We start from the raw sequence: 25,285 nt of genomic DNA, 5'->3' as shown, positions 1-25,285 counted from the left end.
AGTTTAAAATAAAAGTAGTAGAAATATAATAACAATCATCGTTTACCTGCGTCAGTGCTGGCTCTTTGCCAGATACTGTGATCCGAATGCTGGCGTGCATTCACTCCGTTCATCCTCGTGATTACCTACAAGAGACAGTGAGGAGAGGGCACTATTATCATTATTTCCATTTTGCAGATGAGAAAACTGTGGCTTAGAGAGTTAGGTCACTTGCCCAAGGTCACAGGAACTGCTCACGAGTGAAGCCGGGATTAAGAGGTCAGTCTGTCTGTCTGTCTGACTGCAGGTTCTGTGCTCCTAGCCATGACCACCAACTGCAGAGTTGACTGAAAGTTGTGGTCTGTGTCCCTGAGACGAGACTTAAAGAATTTTTACATACTGATTCTTGGTTTTAGATAAATTGCTGATTCTACTTGCTCCTCTTGGGGTCTAGTAAAAGCTATTTTTAGTTTGGAGTTCCTAGTACCTCTTAAATAATTCTCAAAAGTCCATACTTTAGGAGTTTTCTTTTTCTTTTTGTTTTTGTTTTTAATTCTTATAGAAAAGAATTCTTGCTTCTAGATGTCATAGCATCTTGAAGAGGTTTAACGTCATTCTGTTTTTAATAAACAATTTATCTATTTCTAATCTGAAACTATTCCCGAGAAACCATTTTTTTTCAATCTGTGTTTATCAGAGAGCTTCCCATAGTCCGTCCATGAGAAAGATTAGTGGTATTTTCAGATCTCTGTAATGTCTATAAACAGAATAATTTCATTATCTAATTGGAAGTTACTTTGGGCGAAAGCTGTCGTCTTCCTGTTTTCCAGTCTCCAAACCCTCTGGGGGCTTTTGGAAAACAACAAAGGGACAGGCTGTGCAGGGAATCCCATGCTCGTCTGAACTTTGTCTCCAATACAACCCAGTGACCAAGAAAATGACTAAAATATGGGCTGGGAGTGGACATCATAGTCCCTTGAGATGGGTCATCTGTTTATGGCTCTGCCATCAAACACGTATATTTCGCCCTCTGCTTTTAAAATCTCTTGGAGAATACTTTGTGACTTCACGCTACTGGTTTTTGCAGTGTATTCTGAGCCAGTCATTGTGATTCGCACTTAGCTGAGCCAATTAAGAGAGCTGTTAAGGACGCCCACCTTTAGAGATTTTGACCAGCAACTCCTGGAGAGTTCCATGCTGGTGGTTTAATGACTTCACTTTGAGAAATATTGGCCTAATTTCTGCTACAGTCCTTTGTCCACTTTCTTGTCTCAAAATATGAATTTTCATGTATAATTGGAAACCTTGATTCTTGCATTTCCACTCTCTTCTCTATACTGTAGCCCCTAACCATGTTAAGATTCTACTCCTCATGGTTCTTGACTGAGAAAACGCATAATGATAAACAGCAACTATGAATTCAGCAAAGTTTTTAAATTAATTTGAATTTTATTAATTCCTACACACCTGTATACATTTGGAGAGTGGTAATGTAAATTCAAGACAAGCTATTTATTTAGAGCACTATAATGCTTGGTGTACACTTGGATTCATGGATCCCTTCCTGTAGTTTTGAGCTGTCCTTGCCTCACCCAGAGCCTATGGTCTAAGAGTGGGGAATGCTGATCTAGACCAGGGGTTCTCAACCATGATGTCATGACACATCAGTATGTTTAGAGCAGCTGAACAGTGTGTATGTAGCAGATAATTTGCTATTACTAAGAGCTAAAATCCCAAAATTTGTGAATAATTTCCCTTTTAAAAAAATAAATTCAATATTGTTTTTGTAACACCCCCACCCTTGGTCACTCGCATTCCCAAATGCTTTTATGAATAGGCAAGAATGGAATGGACTTACCATTCATCCCGCTGCCTAAAGGGGGCAGAAGTCTTTGGTATGTGATGACTACGAATATGGTATATAATGAAAATGAATTATTAATGTGCTTACTTTTTTTGTGTTTTGTAAAAATCTGAGAATGCCTTAGCGAGTATACTGTATATATGACTATCATCCATCCTGTGGGTCTCATAGGAAAAAAAAAATACTAGGACACTGTATTAGATGTGAGTCAATTAATTACAGAGTATCCATAGTGCTGTGAGTGGGAAAGAATAGGAAAGACAAGAGTCCCTTCTCAGTGAGAACAGAGAGGCATGCACGGCCAAAATCTTTGTCGTCTTTGGTTAAATTACCCGTAACAGCGGGCTTTCCAGCCACGTGATGGATGGGGTTCTTTCTCCTGCTTTGAGGCTTTATGGGGCTGTAAACATTGCTGAGTTTCAATGTCTAGTTTGTCTACTCTTTGTCAGCCCAGTCTGGCAGGTCATTCTATGGGGAGGAAGAAGAGCTTCAGTTACTTTAAATCTGGGTATGATTCCAATTTACTAACTGCATCTCACTTTTTATACAGTTTGTTGTCAAGTGCACCAAAATCCCTGTGGCCCTTGCTGTTTTCTCTCTTAACCCTTAAATCCCTTCTCCTGCTCTTCCTCCCCGCAGCTCCTTCCCAGGCGCTGAAATGTGAGATCGGGCTGACCCGGCACCGATAGACTTACCGTGACCGCATGTGGGGCTCCAGAGAGCCCCAAGGTGAGGGCCTTTGGCAGATCCTCCAGGCCCGAGGTGACCCCATTTCCCTGTCAGAGTCTGAGCGTCAGATCCATCCCACACTGCACCCACCCTCCCGCCACCTTCCAGCCCCACTCTCCTGAGAGCCCCATGGAGGCTCTGAGCTCATTAAGGACCATTATTAACGGGGTATATTTGGCATCTGCCTGGTTCCCAGGCCAGAGTCTATGGAGAAGGCAGCTCAGACTCAAGAGCTTGCGCACTGGCTGTCAGCACGAAGGGTGGTTATTCTCTGGGATGGTAACTGACTAGTACCACCTCCTGGGGGTTAAGAAAACACAGGTGAGTGTGACTGAAATGTGCTCCCTCCCTGACCCTGACCTGTCGAGTACAGGGGCCAGCTGGGTGGCTCCGTGGTCCAGAAGCTCAGGGGAGCGTGCTCTTAAAGCAATCCCACCATCAACAGACCACCTTGCCAGCTTGACCAGGTATGTTCCCTCATGCAAGTTACGTTCTGAGTGTGACCAAGGCCTCTGATGCAAACAGGGAAGACAGACCTTTGAATTTGTTCTCCAAGGCAAGGTTTAGCTCTAAAGTGAAACACATAAGATGTGCTTCAGATGCCGGCCCTGATGTCAGTTCCCCTGCATTAAACCCAGCCTATGTGGGGTTAAAGCAAAGCGCTCATCCCCTTTCCCTGCTTGCTTCTGGGCTTCCTGGCACCACCACCCATCACAGAAGCAGACAACCAAGGATATCCACCTGCAGATTCCCTTATCTCACCATCTTCCTCTCTGAAAGCAGCCTCACAAGGGCAAATGCAGGCTGGTGGGAAAGCTCCAACCAGCAAGGGCACAAGCTCCCCTCCCTACAACCGGCCACATTCCTTGCGACCTTTAAAACCCCTGGCCTCACATCTTTTGGGAAGACGAGATGAATTTTAGGGCTCACTCTGGTCTCTGGGCTAGTATCACCTGAATTAAAAACCCTTTCCTTGCCATAAGCCTGGCATTCCAGTTTTCTTTGGCCCCTCCTGTGTGGCAGGTAGGGAACCTGTGGATGTGGTCAGTAACACTTCCAGCCCCCACAATGGAGGGGCGGGGATAGGTATCACCAGAAACTAAACCAGTAGATTTGGCCTCAGTCCCCAGGCTGTCCCAGACCCTGATCACAATAGTATAGAATTCTGTTTGGCTCATCCTGGCCCAGCATACAACCAGTTCAACCTCCTGTCGTCCCTGCAGACTCTACTGTGTCTTAGGGGACCAGGGCCCAACTGTACTGAAGCGCTGGTCCTTGGACATCCACCCTGTATATCCCCCGTGGCCGGAGCAGGGAGAGGCAAGGGCAGGCTGAGCTTATGGGTTATCTTCCAGTCCTCCCCACCACTCCCACCCTTGGGAATGGGCGTAGAAGCCCCACCCACACAGATTCCCCACAGGAAATCTGCTTTATAAACACTCTGCCAACAATACATCACTGCCACCAGCACCAGGGGGAGGTTTTCCATCCCTCAGGACAGGAACAGTTGGGACAGGTGTGCATTTAGCTATGACCCTCACTGGAACAGAGGGGAGGAGGGTGGAGCATGTACAAAGCACCCAAATGCTATTGACACTGTTATTTTGAAGGTCTTTTATTTATAGCAAGCTCCACGCTCTGCTCTATACCTGGAATGTAAAGGACGCGGACCTGAGCTGTTTGAAGCAAAGGTCCACAAGATGAAAGCTCCAGTTCAGGCAAGGCTCGGGCTGCTTCCTACCGTCGAACAGAAGGGAGAATTGCACAGGGCCCAAACCAGCGAAGACAGAGCAGGGAGAATGATGGCCATACCAGTGCCCTGAATAGATGGTGGTCACCTAACCCAGGGAGGGTCACGAAAGTGGAGAGTGGTCAACATGTGAGAGAATTTAGGTAACAAAGAAACTGATCTGGTGGAAACACGATCTCTAGTGTAGAGAGAAAACAGTGGGCTGCGTTGGATAGGCCACGACCCCCTTTGGAGAGAATGATTCAGAGCCACAGGAGAAGTGGGAAGAAAGTTGATCCCGAGGATGACTGGGGCAGGTGCGGTGTCTGAGTTTGGGAGAGGCAAGTCTCTAGAGCTGGGCTTGTGCTTCGGGGGCTGTGAATGGCGAATGCTGGCTGTAGACGCCTGTGTGTGTGGGCACGTGGGTGCACTGTTCTGAACGGAGGATGCTCTGTTTTCCTCAGTTTCTCGACGAGGTCCAAGACGCTCAGTACTTTGTTCTGCTGCTGCTTGCTCCAAAGCTCTTACTTTCTCGGTGTGTGAGTGTGTGTTTCATAGTTTTAATCAATTAGGGTAAAAGCCTCAGTTGACTGCAAATACACCATTAACCCTCTGGTTTACCACCAGCTAATCTTTCTAAAAAGGAGAATGATTCGGGGATGTGAGGTGTCATCTGATCTTCAGGCCATAGAGATAATAGCCATCAAGAATCAGACTGACATTAAGAAGGAGAGAGTTTGAGGATTTGCAAGGCTGCCAGCCGTTTCATTTAAATGGTATTTCACGTCACCCTACCCCGATGCTGCCACCTGGCACCTACAAATCTCATTGATTCAGTGATAATGAGGCCCCCACCCTGTACCCCGTTATCGGCCAAGACAGGCCAAGCTCCAGTCCAGCTCTTCTCCTCTGAGCCCTGTTAGTGTCCTTTGGCACAGCATCTCTGCGGCAGTCCCTTTGTCTCAGTCTTTTAGAGAACACGTAGAACATCTCCAGCCATGTGCATATTAGGGATGCACAGCCTTCTGTTCAGCAAGCTGGATACCCTCATAATGCCAGGCCGCAGGCACCAGCTCTGCTCTTTTAATCCTGCTCCAGAGGAACAAAAGTACAGGTGGCAGCCAGCCACGGGGCAGACCTCCACTTGCCCCTGTTGAATGGGAAGCAACAGGAGCGAACAGCGTAGACAACCATTTGTTGATTTGTTGTAACTGTGTCTTCACTGTGGGGCTGGTCCTCAGTGCAGGATCTTTTCAGCTGGGTGTTTCTTATGAGGAGGGTGGGCTGGGGTCAGAGTGCCTGGCTGTGGTCGTCTCTTAAACAAAGGCTGGCTCATGCCTTCACAGCATTGACTTTGAGCCTCCAGGATGGGTGTTCTTCCACAAGGCAGACGTGTTCACAGCGCTCTTCTGGCAATCCTACCCCAAGGGTCTTAAGCCGTAGCAACCCAGTTTTCTTTAGAGCGGATTGATACAGAATGTTTTTTTCTTTTTTTCTGTTGAAGTATAATTGACATACTGTATTAGTTTCAGGTAGACAACATAATGATTTGATATTTGTATATATTGCAAAATGATCACCACAATAAATCTAGTTAACGTCCGTCACCTTACATAGTTACAAAATTTTGTCTTGTAATGAGGACTTTTAAGATTTACTCTTTTAGCGACTTTCAAATACTCAGTACAGTAGTATTAACTATAGTCACCATGCTGTACATTACATCTCCAGGACTTATTTCTCTTATAACTGAAAGCTTATACCTTTTGACCTACTTTACCCACCCCCTGCTCCCCACCTCTGGCAACTGCCAATCTGTTCTCTTTATGTGTAATTGTTTAACATGTGTTCTGACAATGGAACAGTCAGGAATCCCAGAAACTCTACCTGTAAATTTAAGGAAGCTATAGGGAAAAAAAATGATATGGGGGGGAGGTACAAACAGCCACTCCTCACTGTTGGGCAAAGTATATTTGACTCAGGTGTCAGTATGAGAGGTCTCCCCGCTCTCCACCCGTGCTCCTCCACGCACACCCAGACACTCTCTGTGACCCCATGTCCCTTTGCCTTTCCCTCCAGTAAGCACTAATGTGTCACATTTACAGTAAGATTCATTCATTCAACAAAATCTTTACTCGTCACCTCCTTTGGGCTAGGCATTGTTCTAAGCACTGAGGATGGATGAGTAGATGAATTCCTGGCTCTCGTGGACTTTTCATTCTGGTGGCAGGTGGTGATGAATATATAAAAAAGTAGGACTAGAGGGTAGAGTGGTGGTCAGGCAGGACCACTCTGGTGAGGGGACATTTGAGCAGAGTTCTGGGGGAGAGCTCTGCTGAGAGCAGAAACAGCAGGGACCAGGGCCAGAGTACGTGTGCTTAGAGGATGAAGGGACGGTGAGGAGGCCGGTGGCCTGGAGCAACCGAGAAGGAGCAAAGCGGAAGGAGAGGAGGTTGCTGAGGCAGTGGGCCAATTCCTCAGGGCAGACCCTTAGGCATTAGCATCCCAAGAGGGAGGCAGGGTGAGGCTTGGTCTGACACATTGTGATGGGCCTCCCTCGGCTGTGGTGTGGCCAATACTTCCCAGGGTGGCGCATTTGGGAGCTTTTCCCCTGAGATGTGTGTGGTGTGGAGAACAGCTGTAGGAAGCAGGGGTGGAGGAGGGACAGCCTGTTAGGAGGCAGAAATCAGATGACATGCGGTGGCTCGGGCTAGGTGACAAAGTAGGGAGAAGTGGTCAAAACAGGCTTTGCTTTGAAAATGGAGCTGCAGGATTTACTGATGTGGGGTGTGAGAGAGAGATGTGAAGGATGACTCCAAGGCTTTAGGCTTGAGCCAGAAACTGCTGTGTCATTTTCTAGGATGGGAAAGATGATAGGGTGGGGCATTAGGAGTTCTGTCATACCCAAATCCCATGTTGTGAACAGCCCTTGCTGACTAGGAGAAGTGCAGACTCTCCTGGGATGCCCCTGGGAGGCAGAGGGACATGGGCAGGCATGACAAAAGACTTCTCCCTTTTAACCCAGGGCTCTGCCCTGCGGCCAGCCCCTCTTGCCCATTAGTGCTCTTACACCGACTCCACTCCGACCCCTCTAGATTGCTCACTGTTTGCCATCTTTCATACCCAGTGTTTCCAGGAGGGTTCTCCTCCGCTGGATGACTCAATTTGTTTCTCTACAGAGCCTCCACTCCTCCAGAACCCCAGGCACTCTGAGGGCTTCCTCCCACATCCCCTTCCCTCTCTGCCTCTGGTCTGCTCCACTCTGCCCGACATCATCCCCATTCATGGTGACTTTCTCCCTCCAGTCTGAGCTTCCTTGTCCAGCTCCCCGTAGAGTCCCCATGGCTGTCACACATCTCTGAACCTCGGTTGTAAGCCTGATTTGAGTTATTTCCCTCGTTTCCATGTGCCTCATGAAAATTAAGGCTCCAACCTTCTACGGCTATTAAGACTTTTCCGGGATATTCCATGACAGTTGAACACACAGAGGTCTCTAGGGGGTTCTGTGAGCTAACCTACATGCAGACGCTCTCCCCTCTGAAACAGCTGGAAATTCTTGTTGTAAATATGCTCTAAAGTTACTGGTTCCTAAAACCAGCTCCCTGACATGTGTTGGAGTGGACGCCTGAGAGTCGCGCAAGCCCCAGCAACAGCGATTGTGACTCCGTGATTCCAGGAGAGGCCTTGGAATCCGTGTTTAGAAAATGATCACACTCCTCGGCAGTTTCGTCTCCAGGCAGGTTTGGGAAGACTGCTTTAAATGTAGGGGGCGAGGGTGTTCTGGCCCCAGAGAGGTTATCTTAATTCTTGGTTTAGGCAGAGCAATTACTACCACCTGCAGCCTGCTGGGACGCCTTGCAGTCCCTCACACATACTGGGTTGGACAAAGTTTATTTGTGGACGGAGATGGAGAGGATGGAAGAAGAAACCTCTGGTCTCTGCCCTCAAGAACTCAGAGCCTGTTTGGATGAGCTAAGACTGTCACAAACGAGAAACACTTAAGAGCTTTTATAGAACAGATACAAATAAATGTATATTAATATGCTGCAAACAGGGAGTGTGGCTAGCAGGCAAAATAGAGATGGAGAAAGGCTGAATTTGTGAAGGAGAAAGGCACATTAGAGACTCCAGGCTGGGAAGAAGTTCATGTTTACATCCAAACTGTTGGCCCATCTGCTTCTGCACTTGACGTCGAAGCGTTCTCTGGAGAGAGGTGCTCTGGAGAGAAGGCTGGGGCTCAGCTGAGAAGCAAGATGAGGGGTGCTTCGCATGTCACTGTCTTAAGCAACAAAAACAGTTCACTGTGTATATTGGTAATAAGCTGGAGACATCTTAAGTGGAGGAAACCAAGACCATGACCTGAGGGCCGACAGGCCAGAGGCGGAGCTGTAGGGAAATGAGATTGCTCTGTTCTTGCACTTGCTCCAGGGGGAGGCTGGGTCCCTTTTGCTACAGAGCATTTTTTGTCCTGATCTGACCCTTTCACAGGTACCCAAACTGCCTCCAGCAGCCGTTAGTATGACCCCATCTCCCCACCCCACCCTCACGCTTTCCAAGAGAAGGGGCTTTTCCTCAGGCTACAATGAAGGCCCTCTGTATTCATGGTGCAGAGAGGGTCTGTGATTGTAAGAGTGGGGCCTCCTCTCTGCTCAGGCGGAGCCCCCGCCCCAGCACAGACCTGTTCCTGTGGGTGGGGTACGTTTGCTGTAATCCAAGATTTCCCACACTTGCCTGTTTATGAGAATCCTCTGAGATGCTTGTTAAAAAATACAGATTTCTGAGTCCCAAACTACAGCTTTTTAATCAGAATCTCCAGAAGAGAGGCTTTTTAGAAAGCCAGTTCTTAGGACGGGGTAAATTCGGGAAACTTTACTAAGCTATGCCCCTCTCTTACCCATGGGCGACCTAACCCATGTCTCTGCTAGACAGCTGCTGCCTGGGCTGGGCTGAGGGCCACATTACAGGGGGAAAAAATGTGTTTTTCTGTCTAAAGGCCACTTGTGATAACAACAGTGACTGACCTTTACCTACTGTGTGCCGGCACGGGACTGGGGCTTTTGTTTTTCCGGATTATCTCATGTAATCCTCTTGACAACCTAATGGAGTATGTGCTACCGCTGTCTCTGTTCTTCCAGATATGGAGGCAGAAGGAAGGGAAGTTAAGTGACTTGCCCACAGGCACACGCAGCTGGCAGCTGGCAGAGCTGGGTGGGAACACAGGCTTCTGATCCCTGAGCTCCATCTCTTCTCCAGGACATATTACTGATCCCAGGACCTTGAATTAACCAGGCTCCACACCCTAAATGTGAGCTTAGCAGCCCAGTTCACACCACCACCACTACCCCCAAAGAAAGGGCAGAAGAGGAGGGAGTTGTAATTTATCTTAAAATCTCTAGTGGGAGTGTGAATGAGGAATGATGTGAAGAAAAGCACAGGAAAAGGATGCTAATTCCTCATGTTGGTCCTCAGGTACTGGAACTCCTTAAGCAACCTGGTGGCATCCTTGCTGAATTCTGTGCGCTCCATCGCCTCCCTGCTGCTACTCCTCTTCCTCTTCATCATCATCTTCTCCCTCCTGGGGATGCAGCTCTTTGGAGGAAAGTTCAACTTTGATGAGATGCAGACCCGGAGGAGCACATTTGATAACTTTCCCCAGTCCCTTCTTACCGTGTTTCAGGTATGGACTCTTCTCTGCTGGGATTATGACCAGGTGGGTGGGTGAGTGGTGAGGGAGGTGGGAGAAGGAAGGAGACTTGGAAAGGTAGAAGGAGCTTCACCTTGTGTTGGGCACCCAAAGCCAGCCTAGATCAGCCATGGAGGCTCCATGCCCAGCAGAGTCTTGGTTCTTTCAGTAGTTTCCCTGACCCCTAGACCCCCGTGGAATTCCACTGTTGATGGACCATTGAAAGAAGATCTAATCAAGCAGTTTAAAAACTCTCTTAGCCGTGGAACCCTTTATTCAAATAAATTCTACATAAAAGCCCAAAATATAAACCAAGAAAAACAGCCTGCTCTTGTTGGGGGAGGGGAGGGTGATGGAGCTGTCTTTCCTACCCACCTTTCTTGCCCTTAGAAAAAAATACAACTACCCCTTAAATTTGTGACTTCATAGATATTTTGGCTTAGGACAAAGCCAAAGTAGCACTTGTTTAGGTTTAAAAGTAGATTGATTTATTTTAATAAAATGAATATGGATGTTGCCAAAATCTTAATGGCGATACCCACATGACTAATGTTTGGGGAAAACAGATAGCGCATTGCTCTCCCAATGAACACATTCACATTGGTGAAGGGGTCTTTATGCCCTAACCTGAGGTGCCATCTCGTGTGCTGTATGTGGGTCGTAGGAGAGATTTTGACCAGGGAGCCCTTTCAGTCGCCCCTCAAGTAATATCATTGTAGTGGCCACGCGCTTTGTCTAAGGACAGAGTCAGACTTGTCCGGGTCAATAGCTCAGAGCCCCTGGGAGGAGAACTGGGAGCCAGGAGGAGGGAAAGAGGTGGAAATAGATCTTAGTCGTTTTCGTTAACATAGTGGGGCAGGGCAGGGGAGTTTTGGGGTTTGCTGTTGGTCTAACGCTGTGTCCCTTATTGGTGGGAATGTGTCATTCAGATCCTGACCGGGGAGGACTGGAATTCGGTGATGTATGATGGGATCATGGCTTATGGCGGCCCCTCTTTTCCAGGGATGTTAGTCTGTATTTACTTCATCATCCTCTTCATCTGTGGAAACTGTATCCTTTGCTCCTGCCTCCCCACCCTTAATGCCCCCGCCCTCAGTCTGCAGCATGATGCCAAATAGGTGTGCCCAGCAGATCCTGACTCAAGGCTGAAAACTGTGCTTGCCCGTCCACAGGGCCCCAGGCAAGCAGGGGAAAGGCGTGCTCTGGGGAGAAGACAGTCCCCAGCCCAGAACTGCCTTAGCTGGCGGGTCTTGCGGGGAGCCTGGAGCTTTGGCATAGATGAGGATGTAAGTTCATCTTCCTGAACCAGTTCAGGCTACAGTGTTGCCCAGCTCCAGGAGGAGTGTTCTCATTGTAGTCTGGGTGCATGATGCCCCCTGGCCGTGTGCACGTGCAGCCACTCACATGGGCTCTGATGTGAACGCTTCTGGAGTTGGGCACCTTAGCTGCCCTGGGATGTTGCATCTGCTGGAGGTAGGATGCTCTGTTAAGGAGGACTGAGCCATCATCCTTGAAATGGCCTTCGTCTCCTCTTCCTGCTTTCTGGTCAGTGTCCCCTTCCTCTGAAGCCACTCTCCAGGACTTTAGTCACAGGCAGAGCTGGCTGGGCTTCACCAAGCAGACCTGACAGATCCTTCCTGATCCAGGCCACGGGCAGGTTTCCAGAGTCTCCAGCCACAGGTGTTCTTCTCTCCCTCTGGTCACTGCCCCATGAGGGCTGTGTGCAGAGGTGGGTTGTTAAGTGGAAGCAGCTCTGGCCCAGACTCGGGTTTAAATCGCAGCTTAATGTAGTGCAGAAAACCTGGGCGTTGATGCCAACAGACAGGCTTTACGTTCTACCAGCTGGGTGACCTCGGGCAAGCTGAAGCATCTCTACCTCAGTGTCTATAAAATGAGGTGATAAAACGATAGTACCTGCTACTTACCAGGTCATCTTGAGGTTTAGTGGGATAATATGTGCAAAGCCCCTGCCACGCGGGGGCATGAGAGCGAGGCATCCAGTAGCACCCTTGCACAAGCCTTCACCTCCCTGGGTTGTGGTTCCCTATGTGTGAAACAGGTGACTGTCTGGGTGTCTGGGTGGAGGTCAGACTTAACAGATGTTAAGAGCCCTTTCAGCTCTACTTTCTTTGATTCTGCAGTTCTCTGACCCAGGGTGTCCATTCAAGGTTGAGGGTGGGGGAGAGAAGAAAAGGGCAAATGACTGCTTCAGTTAGGAGTCCCCAAGCTTTGGCAGCTCCAGCTGGACCTTCCGAGAGTCTTTGTATGCTCAGGCTCACTTTAAGAGTTGGCAAAGACATGAGGCCGCCTCCTGAGGGCCCAGTCATAATGAACTGCTCTTGAGAGAGTTCCGCATTCTGCTAGAGACAGTGCTGTTTATAATGTCACTTACAGGCAGTCCTCACAGTGGGGACACCATAAAGCAGCCCAGCAATTAAAGAGCAAGGCAGGGCTCACTGCCGCTCTCCCTCCCTGCTCCAGCCTACAAGCTGGCCTGCTCTCAACCCCTTAGAAAACTCCAGGTAGCTAGTAGGGTGATGGGGAAGGAAAAGCAGGCAGGAGGGACACCAATGGGTTTGGACCTCCTGAAGGGAGTCACCATGAGCTCTCACTGTGGGGAACTCTACCCCTGCATGTCCTGCACCCTCCCTGCTCCCTGTGCCCACCAAAAACCCCAAGGCCAAGGGTCGTTTTCTTTAAGAATGGACGCAAACAGATATCCTACTGAATGTGTTCTTGGCCATTGCTGTGGACAACTTGGCTGATGCTGAGAGCCTCACATCTGCCCAAAAGGAAGAGGAAGAAGAGAAGGAGAGAAAGAAGCTGGCCAGGTAACCCTCTGAGCTTACCCAGGACCAGGGGCCCAGGGGCCCGGTTCTGGAATGCCATTCCCTTTGGTGGTAAAGTGAGCCTTGGGTGCTGGCCTCTGTTGGCCATTCCTCCCAGAAGGACACTGGGTTTGGGGCTTCTTATAGTAAGTTGGGTCTCTCTCCTAATTCCAAGGCATTGCTCTAAAGTGGAGACCATCATGAATTACAGTCTCTGTGAAGGTGTTGTATTTCCCTACCTCTTTTGAGAAGAGAGGTCATGAAGGGTGCTGGTGGGAGTAAAGGATGGGGAGAGAAAAAAGGCAGCCACTCAGAGAAGAAATACAATTCTAGCTGAAAGACCGATTCTTCCTCACTGTTTTGTGACTCATCTACAGTGTTAGGAAGGCAAGATAGGACCCTACGTTGTCTTCCGTCATTGTCTAGATTAGACTGTCATAGGCCACCCATCTGCTGGGTACTGAGCAGAGTTTTCCAGGACCCAATCCTGAATGAGATCCAGAACCTTTCTCTGCTTTAGACAAGGACTGGAGCAGCAGAGAAGCTGGAAGAAGCCAACTGAGTGCCAGACAGAGCAAGATGAGGCCAGGTGCCTTGATCCTGGGCCCAGCCCAATAGCGTTAGTGACTGAGCTCCCCATTCCATGTGCCCTGGGTGGAGGAAGATGGACATAGGCCTAGGGAATCTGCTCCCACTGGCCCCCAACAGACCACAGAGTAGTTTTCTTTTTCACTGTTCCCTGTCACTCCAATAAACATCTCTATTTTTCTCTTCTGCTGACCGGCCAGGACTGCCAGCCCAGAGAAGAAACAAGAAGTGGTGGAGAAGCCAGCAGTAGAGGAGGCCAAGGAGGAGAAAATTGAGCTGAAATCTATTACAGCTGATGGAGAGTCCCCACCCACAACCAAGGTGAGTGGCCATCTCCTTCCAAGACCTGGGAGGGCCGTTGCTGAGGGAAAGAGGTTACAGTCTTCCCAGGCCAGACGCTCATGGACAGGAAGAAGGAAGGAAAGAGACTTGGTGGGATAAAGCCAGTGAGGGTGGAGCAAGAGAACCAGGAATGTGAAGACAAGGCAGATTGGTTGAATCCCAGCCTTCTGCTGATGTCTTAAGAATATGCACAAAGTAACAAGGATATATTTTTGAGTCAAAAGCTCAGCCACTGACTATAATGCAATTTCAAGGCTGCTCCAAGCCTCTCAAACTGTGGGACGTATCTAACGAGATTCTTCCTCCTTCTCCCCCTTGGCTGCCTAGATCAACATGGATGACCTCCAGCCCAATGAAAATGAGGATAAGAGTCCCTACTCCAACCCAGAAACTGCAGGTACCAGTCCTACTGCCTAAACCTGAGGTTGGGAGGTTGGGGTGGAGATCCATATTCTGAAGCCATATGGAAGTGGTGGTATATTCAAGACCAAGGGCTGCAGTTTCCCTCTGCAAGCCCCTTGCGCTGCCGAATGTCTCCTGCCTCTGTGTTTGCACTGCCAGTCCTCATCCAGGGGAAACTCAGCTCCTTGTTTCCTCATAATAATAATAGGAGATTACATAAGTCATATTTGAGCAGTGTTTTTGTGCCTTTTGGAAGCTGGATTCTATATGCATTTAAGGTTTTATTGTATCCTGTATTGTAAAATCATTATTAGCTTACAAAATTTATTACTACAACGTATGTTGCAGCATTATGCTCACTTAATAATAAAAGTAAATCGCAAATCTGTCTTGCCCTCACTCAGGAGGCAGTGCTGAGTACAAGGACAGCTGCCACCACAGATGTCCCACCTGTTGTTTTGTGGGATGCTTTTGGGTCTCTGCTTATAAAAAGAGCTCATACCGACGGTCTTCTCGTCTTCTATCTGAAACGTAAATTGGCAGGCAGTCTCCTCTGAGGGAGTTTTAATGCCAGAGGTCGTTCAGCCTTTCTCCAGGATTCGCTTCCCCGCTTTGCAAAACCCCACATCCTGGACGAGCCCTGGATTGCCTTCCTGTTACCTGAAATTGCAGATATCACCACCCGCCTCAAGCTCGAAGTCAATTACGCGCGACAAGGGACTGTTATCTTACTGACATTTCCTTCTCTGTGGAGGTTGGGCTATATGAGGGTTGTTACCCACATTAGGTGCCCGAAAACCTTCTGCATTTATAAGCAAAGCTAGGTTTTCCTTTTTGCTTTCCCTCCGCTGGTTCTCTGCGGGAAGTCTGCAAGGACAGCAGTGGCCCCCTCCCCTTGTCCTTGGGAAGAGGCTCCCTGTGGCCGCTCCAGCTCCCTCTCCTCCCCGTGTAGGAAGCAAGCTTGGCATCCTGGGGTGTGGACAGAAAGAGGAGCAGGAAGAGCCTTTCCGGGGGCTGGGCACTAAGCCTTTTGAAGTCATAAACCCTTCTGCTGTGAACGTTATAGAATTTCAAAGACATACTAGAAATATTGACCAAATGCCATGGGATGATCTTATCTTCATCCTGAATAAACAAATAAACTTTAAAATGACATTTTTGAGATAACTGGGGAAAATTGAATATGGACTGAGAACTAAAGGATTTTAAGTAGTTTTTGTTAATCTTGTTAGTAAAATAATATTATTATAGTTCTATTTTTTAAATATTGAAGTGTTTATGGCTGGAGTCTAAAATGTTCAGAAGTTGCGTTAAAATGCCCCAACAACAAAAAATGGAGGCAGGGAAGGTAAATCAAGCAAGATGGGCAAACTGTCAATGGTTGTTGAAGCTGGGTATGGAGGTTCGCCATATGAGTCTCTCTTCTCGTGTGTATATTTTTAAAGCTTAAAAAGAAAGAGAGTATTAAAACAAACCCCTCTGGCCCTGAGCAGAGCCTGTCCATCTGGCCTGTGTCTCCAGGAAGCAGCCTCCCGGCACGCAGCACACAACACACAGCAGGCAGCACACAGCACTCAGCAGGCAGCATGCAGTATGCAGCAGGCAGCAGGCAGCATGAAGCAGGCAGCATGCAGCAGGCAGCACGCAGCACGCAGTACGCAGCACACAGCACACAGCATGCAGCAGGCAGTGGGGTGAGCACCGGCTTAGGGGGTCTGTTCTTCCATCACCTAGCTGCAGTCAGGCCCTCTGTCCCTGTTCCTGCTACAAAGCAGTGAGGTAGACACACCCATGACAATAAGCTCAAGTTTCATTATTCTAAATACACTCTTGGCCTTTCTCTTCTTTGTTGCTCTAATAAAATCAAAGAGAAGCAGGTCAAAGGGAAAAAGGACTAATGAGGATATTGTCACCACATCGGCCATCATAGAAATGTTTCTCTGTTGACGCGGCTTTGAGAATTCTTGGAATCGTTTTGCTTTTAAACTGAAAAACTATTCTCCCACACTCTGCTGATTCCTCAGGATTCCTTAGATTTTTCCCCCATCACATGGCCACTCTTCTTTAACCTCCTCCAGTTGTGTGCCTTCACTCTCTTGGTCCCAAGAATCTCCTGCCTTGGGTCCATAGACACCTGAGGCTGTCCTGCCTCAGCCCACCACCACCACTCAGGCCTTTAAAGCCAGTTCCTAGGGCTCCCATTTGTTCACTATCCCTGGTTTCCATTTTCTCACCCAAGGCCAGCATGTTCTTAAAGCTGGTGGCTCTGGGCATCCCCCTCCTCCAAGGCTGCGCGAGCCTCTGCTTCCTAGCTCCTCCCTTTCCTGCCACTGCACGTCACCTCCTGGACCCTTTAGGACCAGGTGCAGCAGAAGACCCCAAAGACTCCTCCAAGGTTACTTGGCCTACTGTCTCTGTTATTGTCCATCTCTCGTCCCCACTTGCTTCTCTTCTGAACTGTGAAAGGCGAAGCCTGATCCACCATTGTTCTCGCAAACACAGCCCTTCTGCTTTCTCTCCTCTGGGCAGCTGGCCCCTGCGGGCCCACTTCACGCAGATGCCCCTTGGGAGGCAGCAGAAGTGAGCATTCCTCCTGCCACACTTCCAGCCGGACTTCCAGCATAACAGGCCTGGTGCCTGAGCGCACACTCCCCAGCTCCCTCCTGCTCGCTCTCACTTCCTGCTCTCTCCTCGGCCTTCACCCTTCTCTCCAGGCTGCTGTGTTTGCTTTTCCAGGCTGCACACAAAGCTGTATGTCGGACGGCCGAGTGGGAGCTGAGCTCCAGCCTACACTGTGCCAGCCAGGGCCTCTGCCTTCATGGGAACACCGAGGAGGGGCCTGGTTCTAATTCATACAAAGCGGCCGTACAGGCTGGCAGTGGCCCGTAGTCCTTCCCTCTCTGTTTAATCTCGAAAACTCGCCAGTTGGTTTTAGCCTCCAAGCTTAGTATCCACCAAATTCTAGAAACATCTACTCACCCAATTAGGAAAGCATTGTGCCTAGATTGTGGTTTTATTTAATCGATTAGTTTATTTGAGTGAACATGCAGATGTTCTTAAGAGTCGCTAAGGACTTAAAATTAATAAGCACACGTGAGAAAGAAATGTGGGCGACGCCAGAGAATGCATAGCACGGTAACAATGCTGTGGAGGAGGCTCGAGCTGCAGCAAGGGGCTCGAGGAGAAGGAGAGCAGTGAGGGCGGAGTGGGTGGGCCGGCTGCGTGGACAAGGGTGGTCTTGCCTGGTTTGGAGCTCAGGAAGTTGGAGAGAGAAGCATTTATTTCAGGACCATACTGTTGTCATAGACACAGAGCTGGAAGAAAGCTTGGCGACATTCATTCACTTAGTACCTACTTAGGAAGCGCCTGCTGTGTGCCAGGCACTGTGGCAGGCGCCAGGGACACACCTGCGGGCAAGACAGAGAAGGCCACAGCTCCCAGAGCCTGCATTTCAGTGGTGAGACAGACCACGAGCAAGAAAGCAAACCAACCAAGAAGGTGATGTCAGGCAGCACTACGCGGCAGGAAGATCAGACGACCAAAGGCTGCGTTAGACCTGCTGGGTGGGGCAGGCCTGCTTTGGCTGTGTGGCAGTGCAGCCCTCTGAGGAGGCAACATCTGGGCTGAAACCTGAATGAGCCAAAGAAATTAGACATGGAAATCAGAAGGAAGAGCTTTCTAGGTGCAGAGACTAGCAAAGCAGAATCTCTTGCAGAACGCACTTGTCTGCCAAGGAGTCCAAAGAGGCCAGCGTGCTTGGAGCAGAGAGGGAAGGGGAGAGGGCTAGGGCCTCAGATGGGGGCTAGGTGGAGGCAGGTGGAGCAGGGCCTGAAAGGCGCTGCGAGAAGTTCGAGTCTGCTCTGATGCAGTGGAGAAACACCTCAGGCAGAGGAAGACATGATCCGATGTCCAAGATATCTGTTTTTTTTTTTGGAGACCTGATTAAATATACTTTTTTATTGTTGGTTTTTTTTGGTGAGGAAGATTGGCCCTGAGCTAACATCCATTGCCAATCTTCCTCTTTTTTTTTTTCTCCCCAAAGCCCCAGTACATAGTTGTATATTCTAGCTGTAGGTCCTTCTAGTTCTCCTATGTGGGACACCACCTCAGCATGGCCTGATGAGCAGTGTGTAGGTCCTCACCCAAGATCCGAATCAGTGAACCCTGGGCCGAACCCTGGGCCGCCGAAGTAGAGTGCATGAACTTAACCACTCAGCCACGGGGCCAGCCCCCAACATACCTTTTAAAAGACTCACTCAGGCTGCCATATGAGAAACGGATATGAAACAGCAGATAGTCAAGAATAGGACCGGGGACAGTGGGGACACTAGCACAGGAGTCCAGGGAAGAGATGATGGCAGCTTAGGCCAGGGTGAGGGTGCTGAGCTACAGAGAAATGGCAGGACTCGGGGTGCAGTTTGCAGGTGGAGCCAACTGGACTTATTAATGGCTTAGGAGTTGAGGAGAAAGAACGAGGAATGAATGGTGACTCGGAGGTTTTCAGTTGAGCCAGCAAAGAGAGGCCAGCCCTGGGGGTCTAGCAGTTGGGATTCCACACTCTCACCACCACAGCCCAGATTTGTTTCCTGATCCGGAACCCACACCACCCGTCAGTCTGTTTGTTGTCACACTCTGGTGGCTGCATGTTGTGGTGATGCTGAGAGCTCTGCCACCAGGATTTCGAATACGAGCAGGGTCACCCATGGTGGGCAGGTTTCAGTGGAGCTTCCAGAATAAGACAGACTGGGAAGAAGGAGCTGGCCACCCACTTCTGAGAAAATTGGCCGTGAAAACCCTGTGAACAGCAGTGGAGCATTGTCTGATATACTATCGGAAGGTGAGAGGAGGGCTCAGAAAGACTGAGCAGGTTCCGCCCTGCTGCACACAGGGGCGCTGGGAGTCGGAATCAACTCGATGGCACTAAGGACAAAGCCAGGAGAAGGTGCCTGCCGCAGGGAGCACCCTCTCAGCCTTCTCTCCCGGGCTCTCCCACACAGCTCCAGGCTGGCTCTTTGGCCCTTACCACCCTTGCATTACCTGCATTACCTTTACCTGCTGGAAGAATCTGGGGCCACACCACAAACTGTAAGCTCCTTCAGGGCAAGAACCACGGCTTTGTGTTCAGTGTGCTGTAGGCAGTAGATGTTAAAAATAGTGTTTTTATTTTAATCAGCCATGAACAAAATCACAGAGGTGAAAATGTGTGTCAAATGGGGAGGGCCAGGGTCACCGAGGCCCAGGGCTGGGGCATGAGCTCTGCGGTGGTTTTACTTCTGAGGGCAGGAACCCGCCTCTGGGAAGCAGCATCAGCTGCAGGGTGCCCAGTACCTTCCTTATCACGCTTTCCAGACCTCCAAGGAGGAGATGAGGAAAGAAAGTTCCCCGAGGGAGTCTAGTGGCATTTGGGAGCGGGGGTCCAGGTGGCTCAACTGCCAACCCCAAACTTTCCCTGACTTTTCCTAATCTGTCAGCCTCTCTTCTTATACATAAGACATACAGAACATCTCCTGCTGACACATTTCTGTCCTTGGACAAACTTGGGTTTGTCTTTCAGAAATAGTTTCCTCTGAAATTCAGCGATGTGGGTCTGCACAGTCAGCCACCTCGCTTCTCCCCAGGAATGGAAATGGATGTAGACCTCATCCGCAGTGAGGCAGGCCGCTGCCCACGACACAACAAAAGGCTTCACTGGGAACTCATAAAAGCACAAAGCTAGTAAATATATGATTAGAATGCATAACATACATAGAAAACATAAGTGATTAGAATAAGTGTTAAATGACCTGTTATCAGATTATCATGAATAAGAAAATGTCGGGTCGTTTACAGCAAAACGGAAGAATACAAACACGTGGGCAGGAGTTTAAGCTCCTTCCCAGTTACATTTCGCTTGTAAATATGATTTAGGCCAACTCTGGTTTTGCTTTTTTCTTTGATGGAAAACTTTACCTTTGTTTTACATCCCAAGGTTTGGTTAAAAAGCTTTCACCCTTGGCCTGTACACAGTTTTTCATCTTGTGCCTCTCTTCTGCCGAAAATATCCACTGCCTGCGGGGCAGCTCTAATGACTCTAGAGAAAGAATCTGAGCTGTACCTGTGTTCTGCGCGTCCTCCAAAAAAATCTTGGGTCCCTAAAGCCTCTTGCTTGGTAAAGAACCACTTTCTGTGCCAGGCATTTTTTTCTCTGTACCACCTGGCTTCAATCTTAATCAGAAGAGAGAACACGCAGAGGCATGGCTGGTCCTAAGATGGACTTCCTGCAGCTATCTTTCCAACCAGCTTAAGTCTCACCTGACCTTCTTCTTTCGCAAAATCTCCTTCCTTAGAAAGCTAATGTTGGTGTGGTAGTTTAGTCTTTATCAAGAAATAAGGGCTACTCTGTGCAGGACATGGTTTCTCTCTCCAGGGTTTTCAGCACATAAGGAGAAGGAACAGATACATTTAACCCAGGCATCCAAGGTATTGGATATCGGCACATCCAAGGAGTGCCAAGTTAACGCAGGAGGCCAAAGGTGCTGCTGGAATTCACAGGAAAGTCCTTCCCTAGAGCCCAGGAACTCAGGAACGCCAGGTGAATGGTGCTACCTGAAGGGGAGTCCATACAGCTCTGCAGACAGAGAGATGAAGGGCAGGCCACACAGAGAGCGTGAGGAAAGGAGAAAGCACATAGGCAGTGTGTTCATGTCCTGGGGCTGCCGTAACAAATGGCCACGAACTTGGTGCCTCGAAACAACAGGAGTTTATTCTCTCACAGTTCTGGTGCCTGGAGTCTGGAGTCAAGGTGTCAGCAGGGCCGTCTGCCCTCTGCAGGCTCTAGAGAGAAGCCCTGCTTGCCTCTGTCCAGCTACTGGTGGCGGCCGGCAGTCCTTGGCACTCCTTGGCTTGCAGCTGCATTGCTCCAGTCCCTGCCTCTGTCCTCACATGGCCTTCTTCCCTGTGTGTGTCTCCGTGTCTCTCCTTATAAGGACAACAGTCCTTGGGTTTAGGGCCCACCCTAGTCCAGTATGACTTCATCATAACTAATTACATCTGCGAAGACCCTACCTACTTCCAAAATCAAGCCACATTCTGAGGTTCTGAGTGGGCGTGAATTTCAAGGGGACGATATTCAACCCACTACACCGAGTGTTCAGAAAATACTTTGATGTGAGTGGGAAGTTTGTCAGGGAATAACAGCAGGCAGAGTTCAGACTGAGAAAGATGCTAAGCACTAATTTATAGGCTAAGAATCGCTCCCATGGGTAGAGAAAGCAATAACAACCCCTGACATTTATGTAACACTTGCCCTGTGCCAGGCACCGTTCTGAGGTATGTATGTACTATTATCCCATCTTACAGATGGAGAAACTAAGGCACAGAGAGACAAAATAAAACACCCATGACCAGAAAGAGGCAGAGCCAGGATTTGCATCAAAGCGCTGGCTGGAGAGTCCATGCTCCTCACTCCCATTCCCCTTCTAAATATTTTTAAATACATTTGACCAGAACAGGACATGCAGTGGTTCCTTTCCATGGGCAATGATCTTGTAAGCAAAGAAATAAGCCGTTTGCCTTTGGTCCAATTGAACGTGGCCACTGGCCAGGAGAAGCAAGGAGCCCCTTTAATTGGTGTCAGTGTCTAGACCTTTGAATTAAGGGCCTGTTGTGGTCATCATTATTGCCCTATTATCTCTACAGCACTTGATTTTTCTGAATTTTCATGAATGGGGAAAGTCTTAATTTTAAACTGCTGGAACCTTCATGGATCGGGTTGTTTGCAAGGGATCCCACAAGTCAACTAAGCCATGCCCCTTCCCTTCCTGCAATTTAGACGCACAAGTACACCTGGCAGTGCCCTAGTCTTACCTGGTTACCATTTCTAGTGCCTTACAACTAGGATGACCACCCTTCCCAATTTGCACGGGACTGACGGATTTCTTGGGATGTGGGAATTTCAGTTCAGAAAATGACTGGACAGTCCTGGGCAAACCAGGACATGTTGGTCACCATACATACAACCCCCCTTATCATGCGCCACCAGGAGGTTCTTTCCCTAACAAAGGTGAGCTCCAGCAGTGTCCACAGAGCCGGGTGTCTGTCTTGGATGGTATCCTGCATTTTCAGAGGTACAAATAATGTCTTGATTCCTGTCAGTGGGAAGGTATCTAGAAGTAGGCAGCACAATGGTAAAAATAAGTGCAAGTAGTGGAGTTATTTAGAATGGTGCTATTTTTCTTATAGGAGAAGAAGATGAGGAGGAGCCTGAGATGCCTGTTGGCCCCCGCCCCCGCCCACTCTCTGAGCTGCACCTTAAGGAGAAGGCAGTGCCCATGCCCGAAGCCAGTGCATTTTTCATCTTCAGCCCCAACAACAGGTGTGTGAGAATGGTGGGGAAGGGGGAACTCTGCTCTCTGCATGAGACAAGCCCAGCAAGTGCCGGCATCCTCCAACTTCTGGGTGGAGGCTTGAACTCCCCCACTCACCACAGCTTGTTTAAACAGGCACTATTTAAGTAAAGGAGTCTGGATTCCAAATCAGAAGACCTGTGTTTTTCTCTCCATTGTTTGAAACGTGTAAACTCTATTTCTATCCTTTTGATAATGACTCTTGGTAATTTACTAAGTCTATTTAACTTAAAGTCTGAAGTTAAACAAGAACGTGGAGCTCCTCCTGTGCAACAGAAGCAGCTTAGACTGTTTTAATTCCTCTCAGCCCCTCCTGCCTTAGATGTGATTATTGATTACTCCTTTAACCCAACAAGGGAGACAGTATTTCACCATCATTATTATTATTATTTTATATATGTATATATGTAAAGTTCCTTTAGTTCCTTTATGGTAAATTCACTTGGCCTCTGTTTATCTGTAATTGTTTTCATTTCTTGTTCTTGAAAGATGGTTTTGCTGTGTATACAATTTTAGATTGACATGTTTTGCCCCTCAGCATGTTAAATGTATAATTCCACTGTAAAGTCAGCAGTCACACCAACTCTCTTTCTTTTGTAGGCAATCTGCCCCTTATCTCTAGTTGCTTTTAACATCTTCTATTGCCTTTGGTGCTGTGCATATTAACAACCATGTATCTGGACATGGATTTCTTTCCATTTATCCTGATTAGAATATGATATGCTTCCTAAGTCTATGGATTTATATTTTTCTTCAGTTCTTGAACAACACTAAAGACTAGAATAGAATTTCTAATTCTTGAAAAGTTGCAGCCATAATCTCTTTAAATATTGTCTCTCCTTCATTCTCTCTATTCTTTTCTTCTGGCATTCCAGTTAGGCATATGTTAGACCTTCTGGTTCCGTCCTCCCTATTTCTTAATGTGTTATGCACATCTTTCATCTCCTTGTCTCTCTTTGGTATTCTGGGTAATTTCTTCAGATATATCTTCCAATTTCTTAACTCTCTCTTTGGCTTTATCTACGTTACTGTTTAAACCAGTTTTTATATCAACTGTTACATTTTTTCATTTCAGACAGTTCCATTTGTTGCTTGATTTTTCCAGATCCATCTGTCTATATCTAATGGTTTCCTATGATTCTGTCATCTTTGTGATCAAGTCCTTTATTTCTTTAAATATTTCAAATATGGTTGTTTCATATTCTATATGTGATCTTTCCAATATACACAGTCTTTGAGTGGTCTAAGTCACTTCTTTTTGTTTTAAAGATTGGCATGGCCTGATGAATGGTGCCGTGTCCATGCGCAGGATCTGAACTGATGAAACCCTGGGCTGCCAAAGCGGAGTGTGTGAATTTAACCACTCAGCCATGGGACTGGCCCTGTCTAAATCACTTCTTTGTTGTTTCTTCTGATTTCCCGTCTTAGCGGCTCATTTTCTTATGTGTTTAATGATCTTTGGCTGACTTCAATACTTCATCTTAATTGATGAGATTCCTGTGGACTTAAATTAGGAGTGGGAAGCTTTCTTCTAGATGCCCCTGGAGGGTGTTGGCTCAGCCTAGAGTCCCAGGCTCCTCTGCCCCACCTCAAGACTGGCTTGAAATACAGTTTCCTGACAGCAGTGCTGATACAGGCATCTGTCCTCTGGCACCTCTGCCTTTCCTGGCTCCCTATCACACAAACCCAGCTCAGAGGGTTTGTCTGTCTGTTTGAAAGGGATGATCGCTGCAGACCTCTGCTGACTCTCACGAAACCAGCGTTGTTTCAAAGAGTCAGTCTGCCCAGGATTTGGTGCTTCTGCAGCCATTGGGTCTCCTGGAGCACCCGGTCAGCCGCTGCCAGGAGCAGAGGCCCGCGGGCCTGGACTCAAGCCCTCACTCCCTCATGCTACAGGCTGTGTTTCTGGGCAAACCTCTCCTGCCTGGGTTTCAGTGTTTTTATCTGTGAAATGAAGATGATAATAACACCCACACCTCCCTTCCTAAGCTGTTGTCAAGATGAGATGTATATAAGACACCCTTGGCATTCAAGGATCCAGCATTTGTGGTACTATCAACGAGTGTCCAGAGAGCCACATGTGTAGTTCTTTGTATTGGGCTGAGGGGTAGAATTGAATTGCACGCCTTGAAGCTATTACGGGAGCAAATCAGCTGGCCAGAGTATACTCTTAGCCAGTATCTCAGTATCCACATCTCTGGGTGGATCTGTTGTTCCTTATACATAAAAATGTGAAGTAGATCTTATAAAGTGATTTTTTTTAATGATGGGGAAAAGTCCCCCAACAAAACCGGTTATTAATGTCACAGCAGTATTTGAAAATTTAGAGATTCCAAAAGGTCTCAGATGTAACCCTCCAAAATGTCTAAAGTTTACCGTCTGTGAAAATGCTTGAGAATACAAAGTTCTGTACAGATACGCATCGTGGTGGGGTGGGGAGGCAGGGGCTGTGGTTGTCACTCCCCAACAGCAGTCAGACTTCAGGCTGCAGTGCCCACACCCCAAACCAACGAGCTCCTGCTGCAAGCTGAGGGAAGGGGTTGAGGCTCCTGAGACCCAGGGAGCCGCTTCCCTCGCCTTGACCACATGGTTCCCTCCTTCTCTCCCCCTCCCCACGCAGATTCCGCCTCCAGTGCCACCGCATCGTCAATGACACGATCTTCACCAACCTGATCCTCTTCTTCATTCTGCTCAGCAGCATTTCCCTGGCTGCTGAGGACCCCGTCCAGCACACCTCCTTCAGGAACCACGTACGTA

At 48.3% G+C, this 25,285-nt stretch overlaps 1 protein-coding gene across 9 annotated transcripts in view; it reads left to right on the top strand.

Annotated features, from left to right (window-relative positions):
- CACNA1C (calcium voltage-gated channel subunit alpha1 C) overlaps positions 1-25,285 on the top strand; it is a 680,405-nt gene that overhangs the window by 564,747 nt on the left and 90,373 nt on the right. For all 9 annotated transcript variants that reach the window (XM_070270768.1, XM_070270767.1, XM_070270765.1 and 6 more), the window contains 7 exons: positions 9,771-9,978; positions 10,914-11,034; positions 12,701-12,815; positions 13,601-13,721; positions 14,070-14,139; positions 22,365-22,497; positions 25,149-25,278. In XM_070270768.1, coding sequence (XP_070126869.1) covers positions 9,771-9,978; positions 10,914-11,034; positions 12,701-12,815; positions 13,601-13,721; positions 14,070-14,139; positions 22,365-22,497; positions 25,149-25,278 — 898 coding nt within the window. The remainder of the gene's footprint in view (positions 1-9,770; positions 9,979-10,913; positions 11,035-12,700; positions 12,816-13,600; positions 13,722-14,069; positions 14,140-22,364; positions 22,498-25,148; positions 25,279-25,285) is intronic.

The sequence above is a fragment of the Equus caballus genome, chromosome 6 (genome assembly GCF_041296265.1).
Source record: "Equus caballus isolate H_3958 breed thoroughbred chromosome 6, TB-T2T, whole genome shotgun sequence".
Taxonomy (NCBI): Eukaryota; Metazoa; Chordata; class Mammalia; order Perissodactyla; family Equidae; genus Equus; species Equus caballus.
The sequence above is the reverse complement of the archived record's forward strand: the minus strand, read 5'-3'. Positions and strand labels throughout refer to the sequence as shown.